Here is a 20,480-nt window from a genome sequence, read left to right as displayed (position 1 = left end):
AATAGAACACGAAAAACTGCCAGAACAGGAAATAAAATGGATTTCACAGCTCTGTATTCACCATTTTCTTTTAAAAAATTTTAATGTTCCATGACAGTGGTAATTGTGTGAATCAGGTCATAATTTAATTACACACAGGGACAGATGCATTTCTGCCTGACTACCTCTGAAGGACCCATTCTTTATTTGGTCCTTGTGAATTCAGATGTTCTGTTGGCATTTCCAGTTCTGAAAAGAGATTACAATTCAATGTGTCAATGCCAAGCTACGGAAAATAACAAGGTTCAAGCAAAACAGAAAAATATAAACTGGTTTCAGGAAAGTGGACCGGTACCAACAGGTAAAGACTAAATGTTCCACCTGATAAACAAGCAAATTAAAAGCTTTTATAAAAAAAAAAAAAATGTGGGTAAACTATTTTTACTGTAGCAATTATCTCGTATTGAATGTGACAGTTTGACACCATTTCCACCTTGTATATGCACTAAATTCTGGTACGCTTTATTTGTACATAATTTTCATAAATGCAATGCGTAACACACAATAAACAAAACTGTCAGAAGACAAAAAAAAATGTAAAACGATTTAAAAAATTTGTTCATTTTTATTATGTCATGCCTAATCAAAAATGTTTACCTTTTAATACAGTTCAGTGTTTTACCTGGCAACTCAGGTTAAGTAGTGAACATGACCTCCTGGAACTTGAATGACTTTTCATATCTAGCATGTGACTTGCTGCCCACAGAATAACAAAAGCAGAAAACTGGTAAATATTAAAAACAAAAGCTGGCAATTTGTAAGAAGAAAGAAAGAAATGAAGAGTAAACTACACCAATAAATCCACCCGAAAACCTAATACATAACAGATTGCGTATGAGGATGTCCCAGCGACACAGCAGACAGCACCGGTGCTCACAGCTCCTGGGTTTGGGGTTTGGATGTGGACTGAAACCCTGATTTGCCTGTATGGAGTTTCCATGTTCTCACCATGTTTGTGTGGGTTTCCTTGCACGTGAATTAGTATAAATTAATTAGTCTATATCTAAATTGTCCTAAGTCTGTACTTGTGTCAATGCATTACATTGTGAATGAACAGGTGAAGGACTGCAGGTAGTTTTGTATGGTTTATCTAGCATTTTAAGCTGCCTTGGTCAAAGGTATGAACCAAATTGTAAGATGTAGCCCATTCGGGGGGGGAAAAAAAAAAAAAAAAAATTTGAAATTCATGTTACACTGGTCATCCTGCCTTACAGGAGGTGGTGGTGGCCAGGAAATTGGAAGACAGATAGAGCCAGGTTACAAAAGGTTCCACTATCTGTGGATTTGGGATTTAGATTCAAGGATCAGAGCCAGATAATGAGAGAAAATAAAGCCGTCAAAGAGAACAGGGCGCTGAACCATGGCACTGGTTAACATGCAATCACAAGAACACAGAAGTCAAGGAAAAGAGGAGACGTTAGTCAGGCCACGGAGAGCACAGGGGTAAACATGAGGAGGTTGGAGCTCTAGATCGACTGCACACTGTAGAGGAAGAGGCCACAGAGTATGGAGACAGTTCATTCAGCAAGACGTGAAGCTGTTTAAATTGCATCCAGCAAAATCTTGAAGACAACATTAGTATGTTGATAACAGCTCTTCTGAGTTATTTCCCCGGGTTGGCCTCAATAACACATTCAACAACGATTCAAAAAACAAACCGCCTGACAGCAGCTGTTCACAGTAAACATTTTAACATGGTGAATGAAGCTCAATAAGGTATACTTTATGTATGACTAAAGAGTTACTGAGGTCAAGCCTATGAGGAACATCGGAGATTTGTGCAGCAGATCATACCTGTACCTGCGTGGTGGCCATTCTGAAGGTTGCTCCTGTGGTCGGGGTCACGGGTCTTGGAGAGATGCTGTTGTGACCCTGGCTCTGGGCTTGAGCTTGAGCTTGGGCTTGAGCTTGGGCTTGAGCTTGGGCCTGGGCCAGGGCCTGCTGAGGAACCATCACCAGCTGCCCCATCTCCGTGCGCACCAGCACCATGCCTACAAAGAGGGAGGCAACGATAAGAGCGGCCCGAGATCAGCACCGAAACTGGAGGTGTCCACTCAAAGGAAAGAGAAAGAGGGGCAAATATACAACAGCAGCCAAACTGTCATCAAGCCTTGATCATTAGCGCATCTCCTTTAACCAGCACGGCACCAGAGTGCCTTTACCTAAGATGTCAAGCACCACAACGCCAGAAGCGATGTGAAGAAGGTGTCAGAGACCACTAGCCTTCCCATTAACACAGATTCATCTTTTCATTAATATCTTTTAAGTAACTACTTGTCACACTCATCTGTGCCCAAACAGGCAGGAATGAAGCACAGATACTCCTCTATCTCCATCCATCCATCCATCCATCCATCCATGATTGTGCTGTACACTTTTAATGTCCCACACAGATAAGTCACCATTTGTCTATCCTCTGCGTACACAGAGCATTTTGGGAAGTACTGCACCTTAAATCCTTCCGAGACACAACAAAAAAATGGTTCTTCAATAGATTTCAAGGACTTCTAAGAAAGTGTACAAACCCCGCTGTCACATATGTGGTATCATTTAGAAGAATAAAACATCCTCCACAGGATGCATATGCATCAGAAGGCAGTTTTGAGGGATGTACAGTCTGGGAGATGCACTTAAAAACGTGACCTGGAGTGGACAAAAATGAATGGTTGCATCTCTGTATGATATAAATGACCGTCAAACCGCCATCAAGTCGTTTTATGCTGTTAAAACTGTTGCAGAAACACGGCAGGGAGAAGAAACCATTTCAAATGATATATCAAATATACCACAATATGTAATGTGTCAAATTAAAAAAATAACTGATTGTTTTAATGTTTGAGTGCTGTCACTCTGAGGACACATTCAAACATTAAAACAAATTCAGCAAATGCAAAATTCACATCCCAGGTCTCAGATGCATGTTTTTTCCTCTATATTAAAAAAACCAGAGAGGTATTTTTCAAGTGAGATTTTTATTGTAATTACACACAGCCTTTCTTGTAGGCAAATTAATGGCATTTTTTTTGCCTCTCCTGAATGAAACTATTTACCTCAATACAAATTAAATGGACAGTTTACATGATGCTGCCTAAATGTGCAACAGTGTCCTGGGGGCCTTTGGTGTAATTAGGGATCAAAGTAATTTTGAAATATCTGCCGTATAAGTATTATTGGAACAATTAACTATACGCATGCAGGGCTTCGGGCTGGAACAGAGCCAGCGGTTCACAGCGGCTCTGCGCATCTCTTGGGCCTGGATCAGCCATGCTGTCTCACGAGCAACACACAAATGAAGGGACAACACGCATCTGAAACACAAAGTTACCCAGGTATACAGTCGCCATGCTGTCGATGAAGTGCGAGGTCTGGGGGGGGGGGGGGGGGGTAAATCTCGCTGGCTGTTAATGCATATTTTTTTCCCTGAAAAAGTATATCACTCATCTATTACCAACAGCCGCTCATCCCAGGCAGGGTCATGGTGGTTCGGGGACTATCCCAAAGCACAGGGTGCGAGGAAGGGTACACCCTGGATGGAAAGGCACTCTTGCAGGGCACAAGGAATATCATTTCACGTTATAAAAATTAAATAACTGCAATAATCAATCACATGAATTATTCTAAAATCCAAAAATAAAGTTAAGAAGCCTGCCATTCTGCAGTGCTGTACACAGGGTCACTCCAAAGAAAAATTAATACACAACAATAAGAGCAGTAATAACAGTTACACTAGTAGTGCTTCAGTATCTGATCCCGAAACTTCTTCAAAAAACGATACCAAAGAACGTTGCCGCCACCGAACAAGATGTGATATGGCACCTATCCCCTTCCACATGTAAAAATATAAAGGTTACTCAGTTACTGAAGCAAATATAATAATCATGAGCGCTCGCAATGGCATACACTGATCCTAAACAAACAAGTCAGCCTGGATTTCAATGTATGTGTCTGTTTATGGGAATCTTAAAACAAAGAGGAGCATGTTTCTTTTTTACATTTACTTAGCAGAAGCTTTTTCTCATAAGGGACTTTGAAAAAACTATGTAGTGTTATGAGCCCACACACCTTATTCACCAAGGTGACTTACACTGCTAGATACACTACTTACACTGGGTCACTCATCCATACATCAGTGGAACACACTGTCACTCACACACTATGGGTGAACCAGAATAGCATGTCTTTGGACTGTGGGAGGAAACCAGAGCACCCGGAGGAAACCCACGCAGACACGGGGAGAACATGCAAACTCCACACAGACTGAGGGGGGATCGAACCCACGTCCTCTCGCACCACCCAGGTGCCGTAAAACGGCAGCATTACTCACTGTGCCACCACGCCACCCCAAAACCCAACATTTTCAAAGTACACACCATCCAGGCAGAAGAGACTGAAATCCAAACAGAAGGACACAACAACTTCTTTAAGAACAAATATACTGGTGGTAAAACATAAAAATACTGAAAATTACTATTTTTATCAGAAGATCACTTCTTTTGAGTAGGAGATGAGCTTCGGTGGATCTTCTGGTATTAATAAAAAAAAAAAGTTATGGAAAAGCATCAAAAAAGCATAACACATTTAACAGTCAGGCAACAGTTTTTAGTGTTTTCATGTTTTACCGCAGTATACTTGTTTTTAAAGCTCTTGCCTAACCTTTTATATTCACCTTTGTTATCTCCCTGTGTCATGCAGACAGATGGAGACTTTGTTATGACCCTAGAGTACAAATCTTCATCAATATGTTGTCTTTGTATGATTAGAACTTTGTTGGTGAGGAAGCTGTTCTTGCAGTTGAAGAAGCCTCCCAAATTCCACTCTTTTTAAAAATCCAGCTGACACTTCTGTCCGAAGTGTCACACAGCATTAGGTAATTAGATTTAAAATGATCTACCGTCTTATTCAGCGGGGTGTTCTTTCCGCAGTTGTTCAGAACTCAAGGGTACAACAGGAGTAGTGAGATTCAAACTGGAAACCTTCAGACTGCAGGCTGAGAACTAACCGGTTACTCCACCACCTAGAGCCCCACACCAGTCACCATCTGACCATCCGACCAAAACAAGGGGGTGTGAAAAACTGTCTGAATTAGTGATCATCACCACGCAACACTGGATGAACCCTTTTAGAAAGAACAGAACCCAAGAATATATCCATCAATTCCTTTTCAAGGAGCAGGGCAAAAGGAATATCCCAACAGAGCGAGCGCATACGCTCGCTCAGTCACACGAGCTCTTGCTGCGAGCAATTCGAAGTCACCGATTCACCTGAAGCGCCCGTCTCTGCAGCACCGGAGCACCTGGAGGAAGCAGAGGAAAATACGCAAACTCCGCACAGACGGCGCTGAATTCGAACACGCGCCCAATCGCACCACCGGCGAGATGTAAGGCACCGGGGCGGCTGTCTGAGCCAGCCAAGACAAAAATAATTAATTTACTGTATATAAAACTTTTCCATGAAGTTGGGGAGGGAAGTAGACTCAGAACCACGGGTTTTCCAGCGACAGCACAAGGTGTCACGCTAGACAATGAGTACAAGAAGCACTGAGGAACACTTGGAGCTCCACAGCGGTGTGGGACAGGTGACTGAGTAGTGGTGGAGCAATCTGCATTGCAAGCTTCTCTCTCTCTCTCTCTCACTCACTCTCACACACACACACACACACACACACACCATGCTGCCCTGGGTTTTGGAGTGAAAGAGAAATGTACAGCGGGACATCAACAAGTTACACGACTTTCCTCACAGACTCCATCCAGCTCCGTGCGTCGGCCGAGGATCCGCCGTGACTTCGGCGGAGCGTTCTTACACCCGAGTTATTTACCCTGTCTCTCACACACGTGTTTTATGCGCGGGGGGGGGGGGGGGGGGGGGTCTCGGGGTTAGGAAACTCAGGTCAAGGGTGCATCCGCAGGCTCTTGGCCTTTTCGTAGAGCATCAAGTTGAGAGGGAGAGCTCCGTCCCAATGGGGAGCGTGTGCGAGGCAGGGGGATCTCAGCACCCGGGTGCGTTACAGCCCCAGAGTCACACACTCTGTCAGCGTGGGGTCTGCTTAATCCAGGTAGGGTCAAGAAGAAAAGGAGAAGCTTTTATAATAATAATAATAGTCATCACTTTAACCACTCTACCAAAGACACACACACACACACACACACACACAGAGCTGTTGCTTCCCAACGTGACTGTGAAGACAGCTGTGTTTCTCTCTCTCTCTCTTACCGGGTGGGATGGTGAAGCCCGGGGGAAGCTGAATGGTGGTCTGCTGCTGGGGGGGTCTAACTATCAACTGCGGGGTCACGATCCTCTGAGTGGAGCTCAGTCCGGGCCGGAGCGGCGTGGGCTGCGTGGGTTGCGTGGGCGTGGCCACGGCGAGGGAAGGAGCGGGAGTCCCCGGCCTCACGACCCCTACGGTGGTGCTGACCAGCGGGGGTCCCGGCGCGCTCGGTTTCGCCGCCGCGGGGCTCGAGACTGCGGGAGATGCGCTGGACACGGGAACCTTCTGCGGGGGCGGGTTCTGCGGGGCAGCTGGAGGGGTGGCAACGGTGGCAGCGGTGGCCGAGGTGACCGTGGTGACCGTGGTGGCCGCGGTGGCCGCGCCCGGAGCGCTCGGGATCACCGCCTTGCTCGGTCCGCTGGAGTCCGGCTTGGCGTGGGCGGGTTCCGCGCTCCGAGGGACCGTCCGTGTGCTCTGCGGGACCAGCGTGGACATGATGGTTCCCGTGCCGTTCTGCGCGATCGTGGCCAGGATGTGGCCGGGCAGCCGCTGCAGGGCGATGGTGGGGGTCCTGTGGGCGCCCGGGGGGGCAGCGGCGGCGGGCCGAGGGGCAGGCGACTCGGCCGGAGCCGCGGCGCTCGGAGGGGAGTCCCCCAGCGTGACCAGCCCGCCACCGTCCCCGTTCAGACTCGGAGTCCTGGCGGCCGGAGCGAGGTGGTTATTCAGGGGCTCGCTGTCCGCAGACACGGCCGCTGCCCCCACTGTCCCCGCCGCGGTCCCCGCTGTCCCCGCTGTCCCCGCTGACCCCGACACGGTCCCCCGGCTGCCCGGCGCAGGAGCCAAAGTTCCCGGAGCGGACGCGCACAGCGCTGTCACGTTAGATGCTCCATGTGGCTGCAAACCGCTGCTGCTAGCGCTGACCGCGGAGCCCGAAGTGATGGAAGGGTCTCCGAAAGGCGGAGCGGCGCCGGCGGAGCTCGGCGTCTTTTCTGTGGCGGGTTCTCTCGAGTTGGGCTCCGACGTTCTCGCAGCTTTATGTCCTTGTTGTTGTTGCTGCTGCTGCTGTTGCTGCTGCTGCTGCTGCTGCTGCTCCGCTACACTGTCCACCGGTGGAGCAGGTAGCGTCCTGCCCAAGTGATGATTGGCGGTGCCTGTGGACCCAGTGCTCCGGGAATCCGAATGGGGAGCTGACGGATTGCTCTGGCCGACAAGCTGCGACTCCAGCGATCCCACCAAGTCGCTCACAGCCTTCTCATCCACCTCGGAGAAGAGCATATCTTCCAGAGGGTCGGAGGTACCCGCCATCTTTGAGCTCAGATCGCTGTCCAAATTTTCGTACGCTCTCTGCGCATGCGTGTTACTGGGGCATTGTGGGAAATAGTGTGACGTCAGAGCGCCAAAATTCATTTTACTCTGTCCCTATGAGATCGGTTTCGCTTACTGGAAGGAAAGTGGACGAACAAGACTAGAGCGTGTAATTATTGCAGTATGGCAATTAACATTTAACCGTACACGTCAAACATGTAATTCACGCATAAATGTAGGCTTAGCGAGTGGGCTAGACTTTGCTATAGTTTTCGCTCACCATCTCTGCATCATGACATTTTGTCTTGCACAGCAATAATTGAAACGACGCTAAATTATGTGAAATTAGCCAGCCAGTGTTGATGGTTCTAAGTATCACCAAAAAATCTGAATTGACCTTGACTTTAAAATGCACAACTCATTGATGTGACTTTTTTATAACACAATTGAATTATTTAACCAGGGTTTCACATGTAACTAGCAGAACAGGAAGGACGTTTTCATAAACTGACAAAGTGACTCTGCTAGAATTGTCAATAAGACAATGCCTTTCCATGAGAACCTTTTGAATGCCAATCCACTATTCAAAATCTTTTTCGAAAGGGGCTTTCTGGAGCTTAAATTTTGAAAACCCTTTTTTTGAAAGTCACATATCCATAGCTCGTTAAGTATACGGTCAAAACCTGACATTTTCCACTCCACTGTGTGCCAGTATTGACATATAACGGCAAGTCACCATTACTATGTGTCCTTGTGCTACATTAGTATCACTTTCATTTTTAAACTTCCAAAGAAATGGTATCAAAAAGCTTCAGTATGAGTGAGTACCGCATAGCAAATGCACATAGATTTGTGCGCATACAGAGCAACTGGCTGCGTGCACGTCTGTTGTTTGTTGATGTTTTGAAATGTGTACGACACTTCCACAGCCCCTCCCCCCCAAGAGATAAAGATTACCGCGAGATTGCCTGCGTCATACGAATCCTCCCATCAGCCCCTGCGATTTGAGCGGAGGAAAATGACGACGGCCATGTTGTAAGAGTAGCTCCCGAGAAGAAAGAAAAGGGATCGTAGGTCGATATACGGAAATAGGAGAGAAGTAAAGGCGTAAAGAGAGTTGACGCGAAATATCGGCGAGGGAAACTACCGAAATCAATATAATCTCCTGTTTTAGTGAACCGAGACACCATGAGTGGGGGTACCCCTTACATTGGCAGCAAAATCAGCCTCATCTCGAAGGCCGAGATTCGCTATGAGGGGATTTTGTATACTATCGACACGGAAAACTCGACCGTCGCACTTGCCAAAGGTAATGAGGTGGGGGGGGGGGCAGTGCTGTGTGCGCGAGGAATTTAAATTAAACATACGTCGCTTTGAGTTACCAAGTGTTGTTAAATACAGCGAGCGAATAAAGTTTCGTGGAAGTTCTTTGTTGCGCTAACGGAGCTGGTAGCTAAGCTAGCAGTGTGACGTAGCCGTGGCTGGAGAGGAGAGGAGAGGAGAGGAGGGGGAGGCTCGAGCGGCTAAACTTGCTAGCGCTGTTTATAATTCTGCCAACTTCGCCGGGACGTTTGAACTACGCGTCCAGCCGCGCCTCTCTCTGTTAGCAGATCGCTTAGAGAGGGGATCGGGGCCGTCCGAGCTACTGGAGACAAGTCAAGTGTGACGAGCGGCTGTGTAAATGCGCAGCCTGATGATGTCGATGATCATGATGATTGTACGCGATCTGTAGGGTCTGTTTCGAGAGACTCGTTCAATGGGGCAGCGAGGTGATGCGCGCTCTCTCTCTCTCTCTCTCTCACTAACACTAAAGACTGTGCTAAGGCCGGGTCTCCCGCCTCTCATCATTTAAATCACCTGGTCCAAAGGGAATTAGTGTTTTACCTATATCTACTGTACCATGATGGTGGGATAAAACTTTGAGTTTGTAAGAAAGCAGCCCTGCTGCAGTAAAGCTGTTTGAGGGACGGATAAATTAGTGAAATTCTAGTGACTTCTAGTTGTTCATTGCTTATCAGTCAACTTTTTTTTTGGGGAGAGAAAGTGATTTGAATCCTTCTTCTGCAAAGTCACATGTCATGAAGATCAGAGTGTGTGTTATTTACATTAACAATTGTATATTTCTAATTAAATGAATGTAATTCCTGAGACGGATGGAGAAGTGAAGGTATAGGTGTTTTGTTTTTTATTTTATTTTTTTATTTATTTTTTTTCCTTGATCCTCACACCCTTCTGTTTTGGGACAATGTTCAGTGAGTTCAGTCTCTGCAGGCTGTAGGGATAGTGGGCTTAATACACATTTCACAATCCTTAATATCTGGGGGGGGGTCTAATATCAACTTCCTGTGAATTGAGGGTTTTTTTTTTTTTTTTAAAGCTCATAGTAGAAAGTCCATTTTATTCTTGGTCTCAGCTGTCAGGGACAGCTGGTAGCGCAGTAGTTAGAGCTGCTGTCTTACACTCCGAATTTTGCCGTTTCAGATGTCACCTACGGCTGTAGTACCCTTGAGAACCATAACCCTAAATTGCTGCACTAAAATTTCCCAGCTGTATAAATCGGTAAATCATTATAGGGACTTTAACATTCTGATTTGTTTCAGAGAAAACTGTCAGGTAAATGAATAAATGTGTGTAATGTTTGTCTTAAATCTAAGAAAATTGTAAAGTCATTGATAGGTACAGAGAAGATTATGCAGTCTTTTAGGTGTTTTTTTGTTTTACATGTATATATAGCAGAGTTTTTTTTTTTTTTTTTTTTTTTTACTACTGTAGTAATCATTGTAAGTACTTAAAAACATGACAGTAGTTTCATAAAGTGGGACCTGAAATTTCAGGTTTCCAGTCTGCTGTGTCTTTAACTGCTATACCACCTGATGCCCCTTAAAATGTTTACATGCAAACGTGTTTTTTCTGTTTTGATTCCCTTTTACACGGTTAATATTAAACCTGAAGTGTACTTGTCAGATAAGGTCCTGAGAATTGTTAGGCATTTATTGCTTCTGTGCAGTCTTATGTAATATGGGACTTTCCCTTGTGTTTTCATGATGATTTAGTATTACCTCTAGTGAAGTGTTGTGCAAAGGAAAAACAATAGAAAATTACAATGGGTTCTCCTGTACTCTCATCTTGTCCTTTTAAGTTTTCAGTTCTGTTCATAGATGTTTGTTTGGTTAGTGTTACTAAGTTGTGTGCATACTTTGTGTTACATGTTTAAGTTTTATAATTAAACTGCTGGCAAATTGAACATTTTCTTTTATTTGTGCCATTTCTGATGCTGATGTGCTTTTGGTTGGTTTGTAACACCGTTTGGACATCCATGTTGTAAGGTATGCTACAGCCTTCTATAGCTGCCACAGAGTGTATGTTTTGTTAATTGCTATATTTTGCAATTGTTTTTGCTTTCAGTGCGCTCTTTTGGTACCGAAGATCGCCCCACCGACAGACCCATCCCTCCACGCGATGAGGTGTTTGAGTACATCATCTTCCGGGGGAGTGACATTAAGGATCTCACAGTCTGTGAGCCCCCCAAACCCACATGCTCCCTTCCTCAGGACCCTGCTATTGTTCAGGTAAAAGGCTTGCACACCTAGTGGTCTTTGAATGGAAACAGCAGGAGGTTGAGGTGAACTTTATTTTCACCACCGACTTTGTTTTTTTAAAAAAAACATCCTTAGTACTAAGGTATTAACTGTAGACTTCAGTGGTCAGGCTCAATGAATTTACATTTATTCACTTAGCAGATGCTTTTCTCCAAAGTGACTTCCAGTGAACTCTATGTAGTGTTATCAGCCCACACACCTTATTCACCAAGGTGACTTACACTGCTAGATACACTACTTACAGTGGGTCACTCATCCATACATCAGTGGAACACAATCTCTCTGTCTCACACACTGTGGGTGAACCTGAACAGCATGTCTTTGGACTGTGGGAGGAAATCAGTAGGGCTGTGCTCACAATATCGATACAGCGATACATCGTCATGAACTCCTGGCGATGCGCGTATCGATTCTGCCGCACTTTTTGAATTATCACCTGATGTTGAGTAGCTGCCATTTTAGCAATGTGAGCAGCAGCACACTATTCAAAATGGGTAAGAGGATTTTGCCACTGCTGACAAAAGTAAAATCAAAAATATGGGACAATTTTGGGTTTTACACTAAACTGGAGAGTCAGACATTAGACGTGAGTCATGCGATATGCAAGAACTGCAAAGCAAAAGTTAAGTACTGCGGACGACAAACCTCTCTGTATATGACAAGACATCATCCAGACCAGCCAGCCCTGGTCGCAGCAGGTAGCAGCACACACCTGTCATCTCAGAAGCAGCCAACGTTGCTCGATGCTTTTATCTCGAAACTCCCATTCACGTCTCGGCGCTCTCAAAAGATAACAAATGCATTAATGCGCTTAATATGTCAGGATTTACAACCATGCAGCGTTGTCGGGAATAACGGCTTCAGACAATTGCTTCACGAGTGTGAACCGCACTACACAATACTAACCCGTCAGTTTTTAACAGAAACGGCAATTCCCCGGTTGCATGATGAAGTTAAATGAGACGTTCTGCTGTCGCTCTCTTCTGCAGAGAGAGTTTCCATTTTCTGCGATGCTTGGACTTTTGAGAGCAACCCACTTGTATGTTACGATAACATGCCACTATGTTAAGTAGGTGTTTAAAAATGTGACGTGTTTGAGAAAACTAAGTTTGTTAGTTTTGGCTTTTATGGAATATGTTTTAAGTTTTGTTTGGTCTTTGAGCCTTGTTGACATGCTTCAGCATTTGACACTATACTTGTCATTTAAGTTATTGAGGCAGAGACTTTAAAAGCAGAAGGAAAAGCTATTCTAAGTTTTTTGTAACAATGTATTTCCTTTAACTCATTGTTTTTTTAATGACAAACAAAATTGTTTTTCATTTAACACAACTGTTATAACACTGGTTATTCAATGTACAATAAACATATTACTTTTACTAAATTCTGCTCAAAAGGAATTTAAATCCCAACTTGACCCATATAGTGATACGTATCATATTGGCCTTAGTATCGTAACATTGCTGGTGATACACAGCCCTAGAAACCGGAACACCCGGAGGAAACCCACGCAGACACGGGGAGAACATGCAAACTCCACACAGACTGAGCGGGGATCGAACTCGCATTCTCTCGCATCACCCAGGCGCTGTGAGATGACAGCGCTACTCGCTGTGCCACCATGCCGCCCCTGTTTGTTAAAGATTTCTGCTGCATCTTTGCTCTTGCCAAAAATATACATGTTCTACATCTCTTCCCCTCTCTCCAGTCTTCTCTTGGATCCAGCACCACTGCAGCATCCTTCCAGTCTGTTGGTTCCTATGGCCCATTTAGCCGGGCTCCCGTGCCTCCCTACAGCCAGTTCAGCCCCAGTTCCCTGGCAGCTCAGCAGTTTGGGGCAGTTGGTGTAGGTATGTGTCACTTTGCTGGATTCTGGTAGTTGATCGTGTAGACATTTTCTAATGAAGTCTGAAGTGAATTTAATCCTACTTCTCTTTTTTTGTGCAAGCGTACTGAATGTTTTTTACATAAATTATTTCTGTAGTGCCGTTGATTTTGTGGATTAGATAATTTGGTGCATTTAAGGTACAACTTAGGTTTTTAGCTACCTGTGTTTTCCTTTTTCTTGAGTATTTCAAATAGCAGTGGGGCGGTCCAGTTCTCAGAGTACATTTTTGTAATATAATGCCAGTGCACTGGAAACTGATCCATTGTTTTGACTGGAAGAACATAGATATAGAATATAAATGTAGACTGAGGCTGTAAAAGGGAACTGAGCAAGTGGTCAGGTAATCTTAACGGTCGCAGTGGAGAAGGATCCATTAGGCCAGAGAGACAAGAGAGCCTCAGCTGTGCAGCATTCTTATGAGCACTTAGGTGAAAATGCTGTTCCTTTCCATGCAGGAAGTTCTTTGCCCCCCTTCAATAATAGCACAAGTGCCTCAGCAGCTATGTCCCTGAGCAGTAGCTTCTCGTCTCCTTTTTCCCTTGACACACGCTCTCTGATTACAAGCATAATGGAAGGTAACGGGCTTGTGGAGAAATGTGAAGTTGGTGGCGACGTTTGTGCGAGACATACTAATGCATGAATGACTAGAATGTAAAACCTCTAACATCTGAACCCCTTGTTAGTGGGAAAACGCTCAGTGGTCATCCTTGAACGGAGTTGGGCAGGATTGAATTTTGTTGTGCACGAGGGTTAGCGTGTTCTGTTTGGCTAATCCATCTGAGTGAAGTTTATTGCGTTTACTAACCATCTAACAAAGGGCTTTGAGTGAAAATTAATGTTTTTAGATGTGTGTTTGTAGTGATGTTAGATGTTGAAGTAATAGGCTTCTTAGCACTATGCTCTACAAGATGAGTTAAAATATCTAATGGATGCACATTTTCATTTATGTCATCAAGAAAGTTACTGTACAGATCTAGGCTGCTGCGTATTCTGGTTTTTGTTAAGCCTGGGCTGTTTTCTCTAATAATCTGTTAATGAAATAAATCACCATTCAAATAGAACAAAAGAGTTTCGAGGACTTTTGGCCTGCTGTAAATGGAATTTGAAAACTGAAATGACGGAAAAAACTACCGAAGGTGTCGTTTTGCTAATAAACATCTCCAAACGAGTAAACGTTAAAATAAACATTTCATTAGAACAATTGGAAAGCAGTGGAGAACATATTGTATTCATACGCTATTTCATGCACTGTCTGCAATTTGTAAGGCAATAAAAAGTAAATAGTGTAAGGGAACAGAAATTAACTGTTTTGTTTAGTTAACATAGTGTGCCCAGTAAATAAAACAGATTATAGCAAGTGTTCAGATTTTGTAGTGGTTTGAATTATATTGGTAACCCATTCCAGGAATGTTACGAGGAGTGCAGTTCAGACCAATAATAGCTTATACAGTGGTCTGTTCAAAGAATTACAGCTGCTGGTGTACAGTCATCTTTGTGATGATTGTGCTGATTTTTTTTTTTTTTTTTTGGATTTCTCAAAAAAAAAAAAATATAAATGAAATAGATGCGAAAGGTTGGCAGGACTATGTGCAGTATTTTCTGCTAGTTGTACATTTCACTTCTCAATCTGGTGGTGTGGTGTTCCTTTCAAATGTAGCAGAGGTTTATAGATTCTTCTTACATTTGAAGCGGCGGCAACTGATGATGCATGTCATGTGTTCTCCTTCAGGCCGCTCCAGTCCCCAGCTAGACCCCCTGAGGAAGAGCCCTACCCTGGAGCAGGCTGTGCAGGCTGGAGCCCCTTCTGCATCCCTTGTCCCACCTGTTTCCGTGGGACGCAGGAGCCCTGCGCCTACGCGGCCAGCCACCATCGGCAGCCAGGAGCAGAGGAGGGGTGAGCCTGTTGGCCGGCCCTGGCCAGCGCTCCGCGCTGCTGCAGCTGCTGCTGCTGAGGCCACTGCAGATAGGGCAGCAACAGCTAGTCTCGCCCAGTCTGTGACCAAAGCGCCAGGTGAGATTATTCCAGCCTTTGATACAGTACTCAGGCCTCCCACATTCATCTGTAGCATTAGCTTAAGTAGGAATACTCCTGTTTATGCAGTGTTACCTCGTTGTAGTTGTAGAAAGACTAAAAACTGCTTTTCATAGGCATGGATGCGCAAAAGGTCCCCAAAGCAGATTCTGAGCAAAGCAGGAGTGAAAACAGGGATGCTGGTAAGAGGCACACGGGTAAGGGGCTTTTCTGACATGCTGACACGTGTTCAGGCATGCGCTTTTAACCCAGCCCCTCATCCTTTTTGATTTCAAGTTAAGGGTTATAAGAAACTCTGATGTTCTATTGTTAATTTATGTCCTGTCCACCATCGTTTTGTCTCCTTTTTCCATCTTAAATGTTTAGTTTGTCAGCAGCGTATTTGTAGCAATAAACTGTTGTGTTTGTTGAAGCTGGCGGCGCTCAGAGCCGACGTGGACGAGGAGGTGGCCACCGTGGCAGAGGTCGTTTCTCTGTGCGGCGGGATGGCCCCATGAAGTTTGAGAAAGATTTTGACTTTGAGAGCGCCAACGCCCAGTTCAACAAGGAGGAGATTGACAGAGAGTTTCACAATAAGCTGAAACTGAAAGGTGCAGTGGTCACAACAGTTTAATAGGCAAGCAGGTGCCCCACTTTTTCAGAGGCACGAAACGCATAAGGAATTTATGAATGCAGTTGTGAATGGGCTTTTATGGGATTCAGCTTAGTTTGGATTGGTTAAGACTGGTTGTCCTTTCAGTTAATTTCAACATTCATCCTTTGAGCACAGATGACAAGGCAGAGAAGCCAGAGAAGGCAGTGAATGGGGAGGACAAGGGAGATTCTGGGGTTGAGACCCAGAATAGCGAGGGAAATGCTGATGAAGAGGATCCCCTGGGGCCCAACTGCTATTATGACAAATCCAAGTCCTTCTTTGACAACATCTCCTGCGATGACACCAGGTATGCAGTCACCCTTCACAGTGAAGAAAACCGTTACATTCACTTAGCCCTGAATAAGTGCTGTAGCCGAGGCAGATGTTTCTTTGCAGAGGTGCTTTGTGGTGGTTTGTCTAAAGAAATGGGTCACACAGAAGTTCCGTTCAATTTGTTTGAAAATCCTTTTTTTCTGTAGGAAAGCATCAGAAAAATCTGGAGCTTCAGGCTTCCAGAGGTTGGTCTAATTTCTGCACTGTAGCTTTCATGTGCATGATCACCTACGCAACTCAGTTGTAACTGATCTTCGTAGCTCAGATCAGTGTCATGTTGGGCTGGGATGATGGTGTGAGGTGCTCCGGGTGAGTCAGCTTGTCTGTGGCTCTATGCTGTGTCAGGGAGCGAAGGCAGACCTGGGCTGAGGAGAGACGGATGAACGCAGAGACCTTTGGCATCCCGCTGCGTCGTGGGCGCGGGGGCTTCCGGGGACGGGGCAACATGGGCTTCCGTGGCAGCCGAGGCCGTGGTGCAAACAGAGGGTCGTTTGGGCCCCCACGTGGTGCGAGCTCCAGCGGCAGTGCCGGCAGTTTCCGGGGCGGGTTCAGAGGCAGCAGCCGGGGTGGCAGAGAGTTCTCGGATTTTGAATACAGGGTAACGTATTCGTAATCTTTACCTTACAAAAGTGTGTAATATCTTACTGTAATGGCATATAACTTATTTTTGTCTGTGTTCCCCCCCCCCCCCCCCCCCCCCCCCCCCGTCCTGCACCCCACCCTGCCCAGAAGGACAATAAAGTGGCTGCATAGTGCACCTGGAGAACGGATCCCTAATGAAAATGTAGCTCTTCAAAGGTCCAGAATTTTTTTTGACATAAAGAATGAAGAAATGTACTTGCTGTATACTTGTCACCAGCACTGGGCTACACTGCTTGACTTCTGACTGTAAATGCAGTTTTCTTTCCATTTCTTAAAATGCGATCTTTGAAAAGATTCTGCTTTATTTGATCAATTGGCAGAGGGTAGAGGAACTGTGTACAAAACTCTTCAGTGGGACTGTTCAGTATTTTTGCATCAATAAGTTTTTCTAACTCAAATTGTATTTGATAATGTTCATTTAGGTGTAAAGAGAAGTATGCAGAAGCCCGCTGATACTGTGATGAGTACTGATCACTGAAATAGCTTTATTTTTTGGATATCCTGTAATGTAACTGTGGAGCACCAAATTCCTGTATATAGCCAGTGGGGGGTGGGGGGGTCACAGTTCTTCAGCTTTGTTTTTTCTACTTTCCACTCTTTAGTAGTCATTTGTCCCACTTTTTTGGCCATGCATACAGTTTGCTGGGTACATTTATGCGAAATGCGCTGCTGTGGTCCACAATGAAAGCAGTATGGTTTGCGTTCTACTAGAAGTTACATCTGCTGAAAGTATACTTATATAGCACTGTTGGTGCAAAGTAGGTTTCTGATCTTTTTTTTTTTTTTTTTTTCTTTTTTTGCTTAGTGTATTTTAATATTGGTAATCTCTGCTAATCCCACTCAAGACCCATTCACACAGGAAGTGTGGCCTGTTTGCATCCCCTTAAAGTGACACAATTTTAATTTCATTGATGCATTCACAGCAAACTCTTTTCCTGCTCATCTACTTGTAGTTGGCTACTTTATACTTATATTAAAAGTTAAATTGTATTTTACTTTTTACTATAGTCTTTTCAGAGGTTTAAAATGACCAAAGTATTTTTTTGCACCCTGTAAGTCTGGGACATGTTGTTGGGTGGCCAGGTTTTCATAATGAAGCAGGAATGGATTTTTGCAAATGTATGCCATTTGGTGAGATGTCATGCTGATAACCAGTGCAAGTGATGTGTAACTGCATACATAGTTTACTGATTAATGTAAGGATGCAATAGGTTACATCCATTGAAAGCAGCAGCTTGTTTTACCTTAGGGGTGGACTAGTTAGACCTGCTATTGTTCAGGACTATTTACTGAAGTAATTACTCCAAAATGGTCATTGGGGAATGCATGAATCATTCAGATGTTCAAAAGTTCCATTATTAAAGACTTGTTACTTAATCGTTTAGGACTAAGATTCTGATGCAAGCGAAATGGTCATTTTCTGAGACGAATGTCCTGTTTGACTGGGTCTTGAGAGCTATAGGTAAACCTTGCATCAGATGTGTACAGCTTTAGATTTTAATGTTTAATAATAAATAGTAGAGGTGTACGTTTTTGGGATTGGTTTCTCAAATTGCGTTATCAGGTGTTAGTGAATTAAGGTGAGCGCCTTCTGCGTGCAACTTTGTTGCTGGGACAGGACAGCTCTGCTGTTCATACGGCTCACTGGATTAACTGAGTATTTTCATTTAAACTTTGAGTGGTATGTTTGTCATTAACCAGTCATAATGTAATCAAATAATTTCTACACTTAATTCTGGTCTTGCCCTCTCTCGGATGCCTCGGCGGCAGCTAAGCCAATGCTTTTTGTGTACAAATTCCGCACCCTGCTGAGTGAGCCATATTCACAAAAGCAGTTCCTGTTTATTAGCTGGAAATACTAAGCTTGCTTAAGACTGGTGTAAGGGAGTTTTGGCTTAAAGTTGTTTCAGTGTAGTCAGTCAGTGATCATTGCTAGCTGCTCCTCTATGAAAGTCTTGGAATGCCAGGAAGAGTGGACATCTCATCTAGATATTTCCTAAATGCACTACAACACAAACATGAAGAAATGCGGGGCAGCTAAGGGATGGTCTCACATTTAAGTGGGTATTGCACACTGTGTGATTGTCCTGTGAGGGGACACTGAATAGGTTGGGAAGGGCAGGTTCTGCATTTGTTGCAATAAGTTACTAAGGTGGCCCATGCTAATTTGGAATGAACTGTACATAACATGCTTTTTCCTATGAAGGTGTAATTGTCAGTTACCCCTCACCTCTGGAATAATGGACAGATGTTTCACAACTTGAGCAATTTAACAGCATGGTGTACTTTCAGTGTGCCTCAGCAGCCTGGGGTTTTTATTCAGAAATGGAATAAAAAGGTGTTTGATGCCCTATTTCTAGTCTTTTTCTACACGAACTGTGGGGTAGTGAAGTACTGAGGGCTGTCACTAGAGGGCCTAGTAGTCAAGTAGAGAATTTCCCATGTGGATTTGGATGTAAGGAGAAGGCATCACCACCCAAAGGTATTTTTCAAGATGAATTTAATTTTCGTCTTGTGACGTCAAGCAACACAAGGCAAGCAGTGTCCCATCCCGTCCCAGGTCACCAGCAGTTTTTCTTGGTGAAGCAACCACTCGAGCTGAGAAACGCCTAGTTACAGTTAGAGGTCATTACACACAGTATAGACATACAGAGCTGCAGTTTGTTCTGATTGTGCAAAGCACATGACCATAAAGGAGTACACACACACATGTTGCATATGTGGATGTATACATACACAGCAAGAGATTCTGTAAACATAGTATAAGGATTTTAGTTTTCAGAAAACATGATGTTATAAATACAGGCAACATTGGCATCTGCAAACACATTCTGGGCATCTTAAATACAGCCCATTGCCATATAAACTAAATATGAGCTAAAAGTCACTCTTTTTACAATAGTTTAGTATATATATAATGGCATATTTGGTAAAGTTTGATATAATGTGCTTTTCATCTCTTGTGGGGAAAATTGCCTATATCATGATGCACAAAGTTATGAGTTAAGAAAATACAAAAATATGATTAATACTGTCAGTCTTTGTACAAGAAAATATTGTATTTAAATGAAAATATGCTAAGATTTACTTGTTACAGTTGCACTCCCCTTTAAAATCTGCCAATTAAAAAAAAAAAAAATCACAAGACATGACAAATTTGACCATATATATACTCAACGTTAGTATACGAACTGGATAAGCAGTTACAATTAGTATCATCAATTCCAACTCCAGTCTAATTTTGCTACAAGTCATCAGAAAAATTGTTTGGCTGTAAACAGTAATACTAACATGGCACACAGTTTGTGATTTCATTTCACCTTAAACATCCACTTGAAAAATGTAGTGTATATCTTTCAAATTACACCTTCATGTAGTCTGCAATTTATTCTTCTGCTGAGCCTGCTCAAAGCCTTTTAACAAAAATGGAAGTATTTGTCTTTAAATTTCAAATAATTTACAATCTATTGAACAGTAGACAGTAGCTGTACTCTGGCTCATTGCACATGAGATTTGGCAGTTACAGCTTCATCACACAGTATGAAGGGAAGGTAGTCATTACGGGTGTCTGCCCTTGTTAATTACATACGGCTGCAGTAGCTGAATGGGCGAGTACTTGCTTCGAGTCGATGTGCATTCCACAGGTTACTAAGTCCTCAGGGAAAAAGAAGGGAAAAAAAAAAAAGTCAAGCATGTACACTAACCACAGTAAAGGCACAACCATTGGACTAGCTGCCGTCACAACCTTGGCTCAACTGTGAAGAAAGCACACATTCTCAGGAATAAGTCCTTTAGAGGTGGAG

General features: G+C 44.0%; 2 protein-coding genes across 6 annotated transcripts in view; one reads left to right on the top strand and one right to left on the bottom strand.

Annotated features, from left to right (window-relative positions):
• The window catches only part of LOC108926245 (transcription initiation factor TFIID subunit 4-like), a 65,864-nt gene extending 58,274 nt beyond the window's left edge, over positions 1–7,590 (bottom strand). Inside the window, exons 1-2 of one of the 2 annotated variants that reach the window (XM_029253670.1) lie at positions 6,253–7,590; positions 1,834–2,030 (exon numbers count right to left, since the gene is read on the bottom strand). In XM_029253670.1, the coding sequence (XP_029109503.1) occupies positions 1,834–2,030; positions 6,253–7,552 (1,497 nt within the window). In that variant the 5' untranslated portion in view covers positions 7,553–7,590. The remainder of the gene's footprint in view (positions 1–1,833; positions 2,031–6,252) is intronic. The other variant, XM_029253671.1, reaches the window with a different exon arrangement.
• Positions 7,591–8,546: 956 nt separating this feature from the next.
• Positions 8,547–20,362, top strand: lsm14aa (LSM14A mRNA processing body assembly factor a). 4 transcript variants are annotated; one of them, XM_029253350.1, is made up of 10 exons: positions 8,547–8,861; positions 10,958–11,121; positions 12,857–12,998; positions 14,766–15,047; positions 15,185–15,250; positions 15,482–15,658; positions 15,838–16,009; positions 16,182–16,220; positions 16,381–16,633; positions 16,765–20,362. In XM_029253350.1, the coding sequence occupies exons 1-10, from the start codon at positions 8,741–8,743 to the stop codon at positions 16,786–16,788; spliced, it is 1,440 nt and encodes a 479-aa protein (XP_029109183.1). In that variant the 5' UTR covers positions 8,547–8,740; the 3' UTR covers positions 16,789–20,362. The 4 variants fall into 4 exon arrangements, with proteins under 4 accessions (XP_029109183.1, XP_029109182.1, XP_029109181.1 ...); XM_029253349.1 differs by having other exon boundaries at positions 15,185–15,265; positions 16,768–20,362; XM_029253348.1 differs by having other exon boundaries at positions 15,185–15,265.
• Positions 20,363–20,480: the final 118 nt, after the last annotated feature.

The sequence above is a fragment of the Scleropages formosus genome, chromosome 7, assembly GCF_900964775.1.
Source record: "Scleropages formosus chromosome 7, fSclFor1.1, whole genome shotgun sequence".
Taxonomy (NCBI): Eukaryota; Metazoa; Chordata; class Actinopteri; order Osteoglossiformes; family Osteoglossidae; genus Scleropages; species Scleropages formosus.
This window is presented reverse-complemented; position numbering and strand designations above follow the sequence as displayed.

What these genes read in the sequence shown, in the direction of transcription:
- lsm14aa (XM_029253348.1), top strand. Translation starts at nt 8,741, where the DNA reads ATGAGTGGGGGTACCCCTTACATTGGCAGCAAAATCAGCCTCATCTCG. An exon ending in AGGACCCTGCTATTGTTCAG is followed by an intron (nt 11,122 to 12,856) that starts GTAAAAGGCTTG and finishes CCCTCTCTCCAG; the next exon opens with TCTTCTCTTGGATCCAGCAC. An exon ending in TGCTGGTAAGAGGCACACGG is followed by an intron (nt 15,266 to 15,481) that starts GTAAGGGGCTTT and finishes TGTTTGTTGAAG; the next exon opens with CTGGCGGCGCTCAGAGCCGA.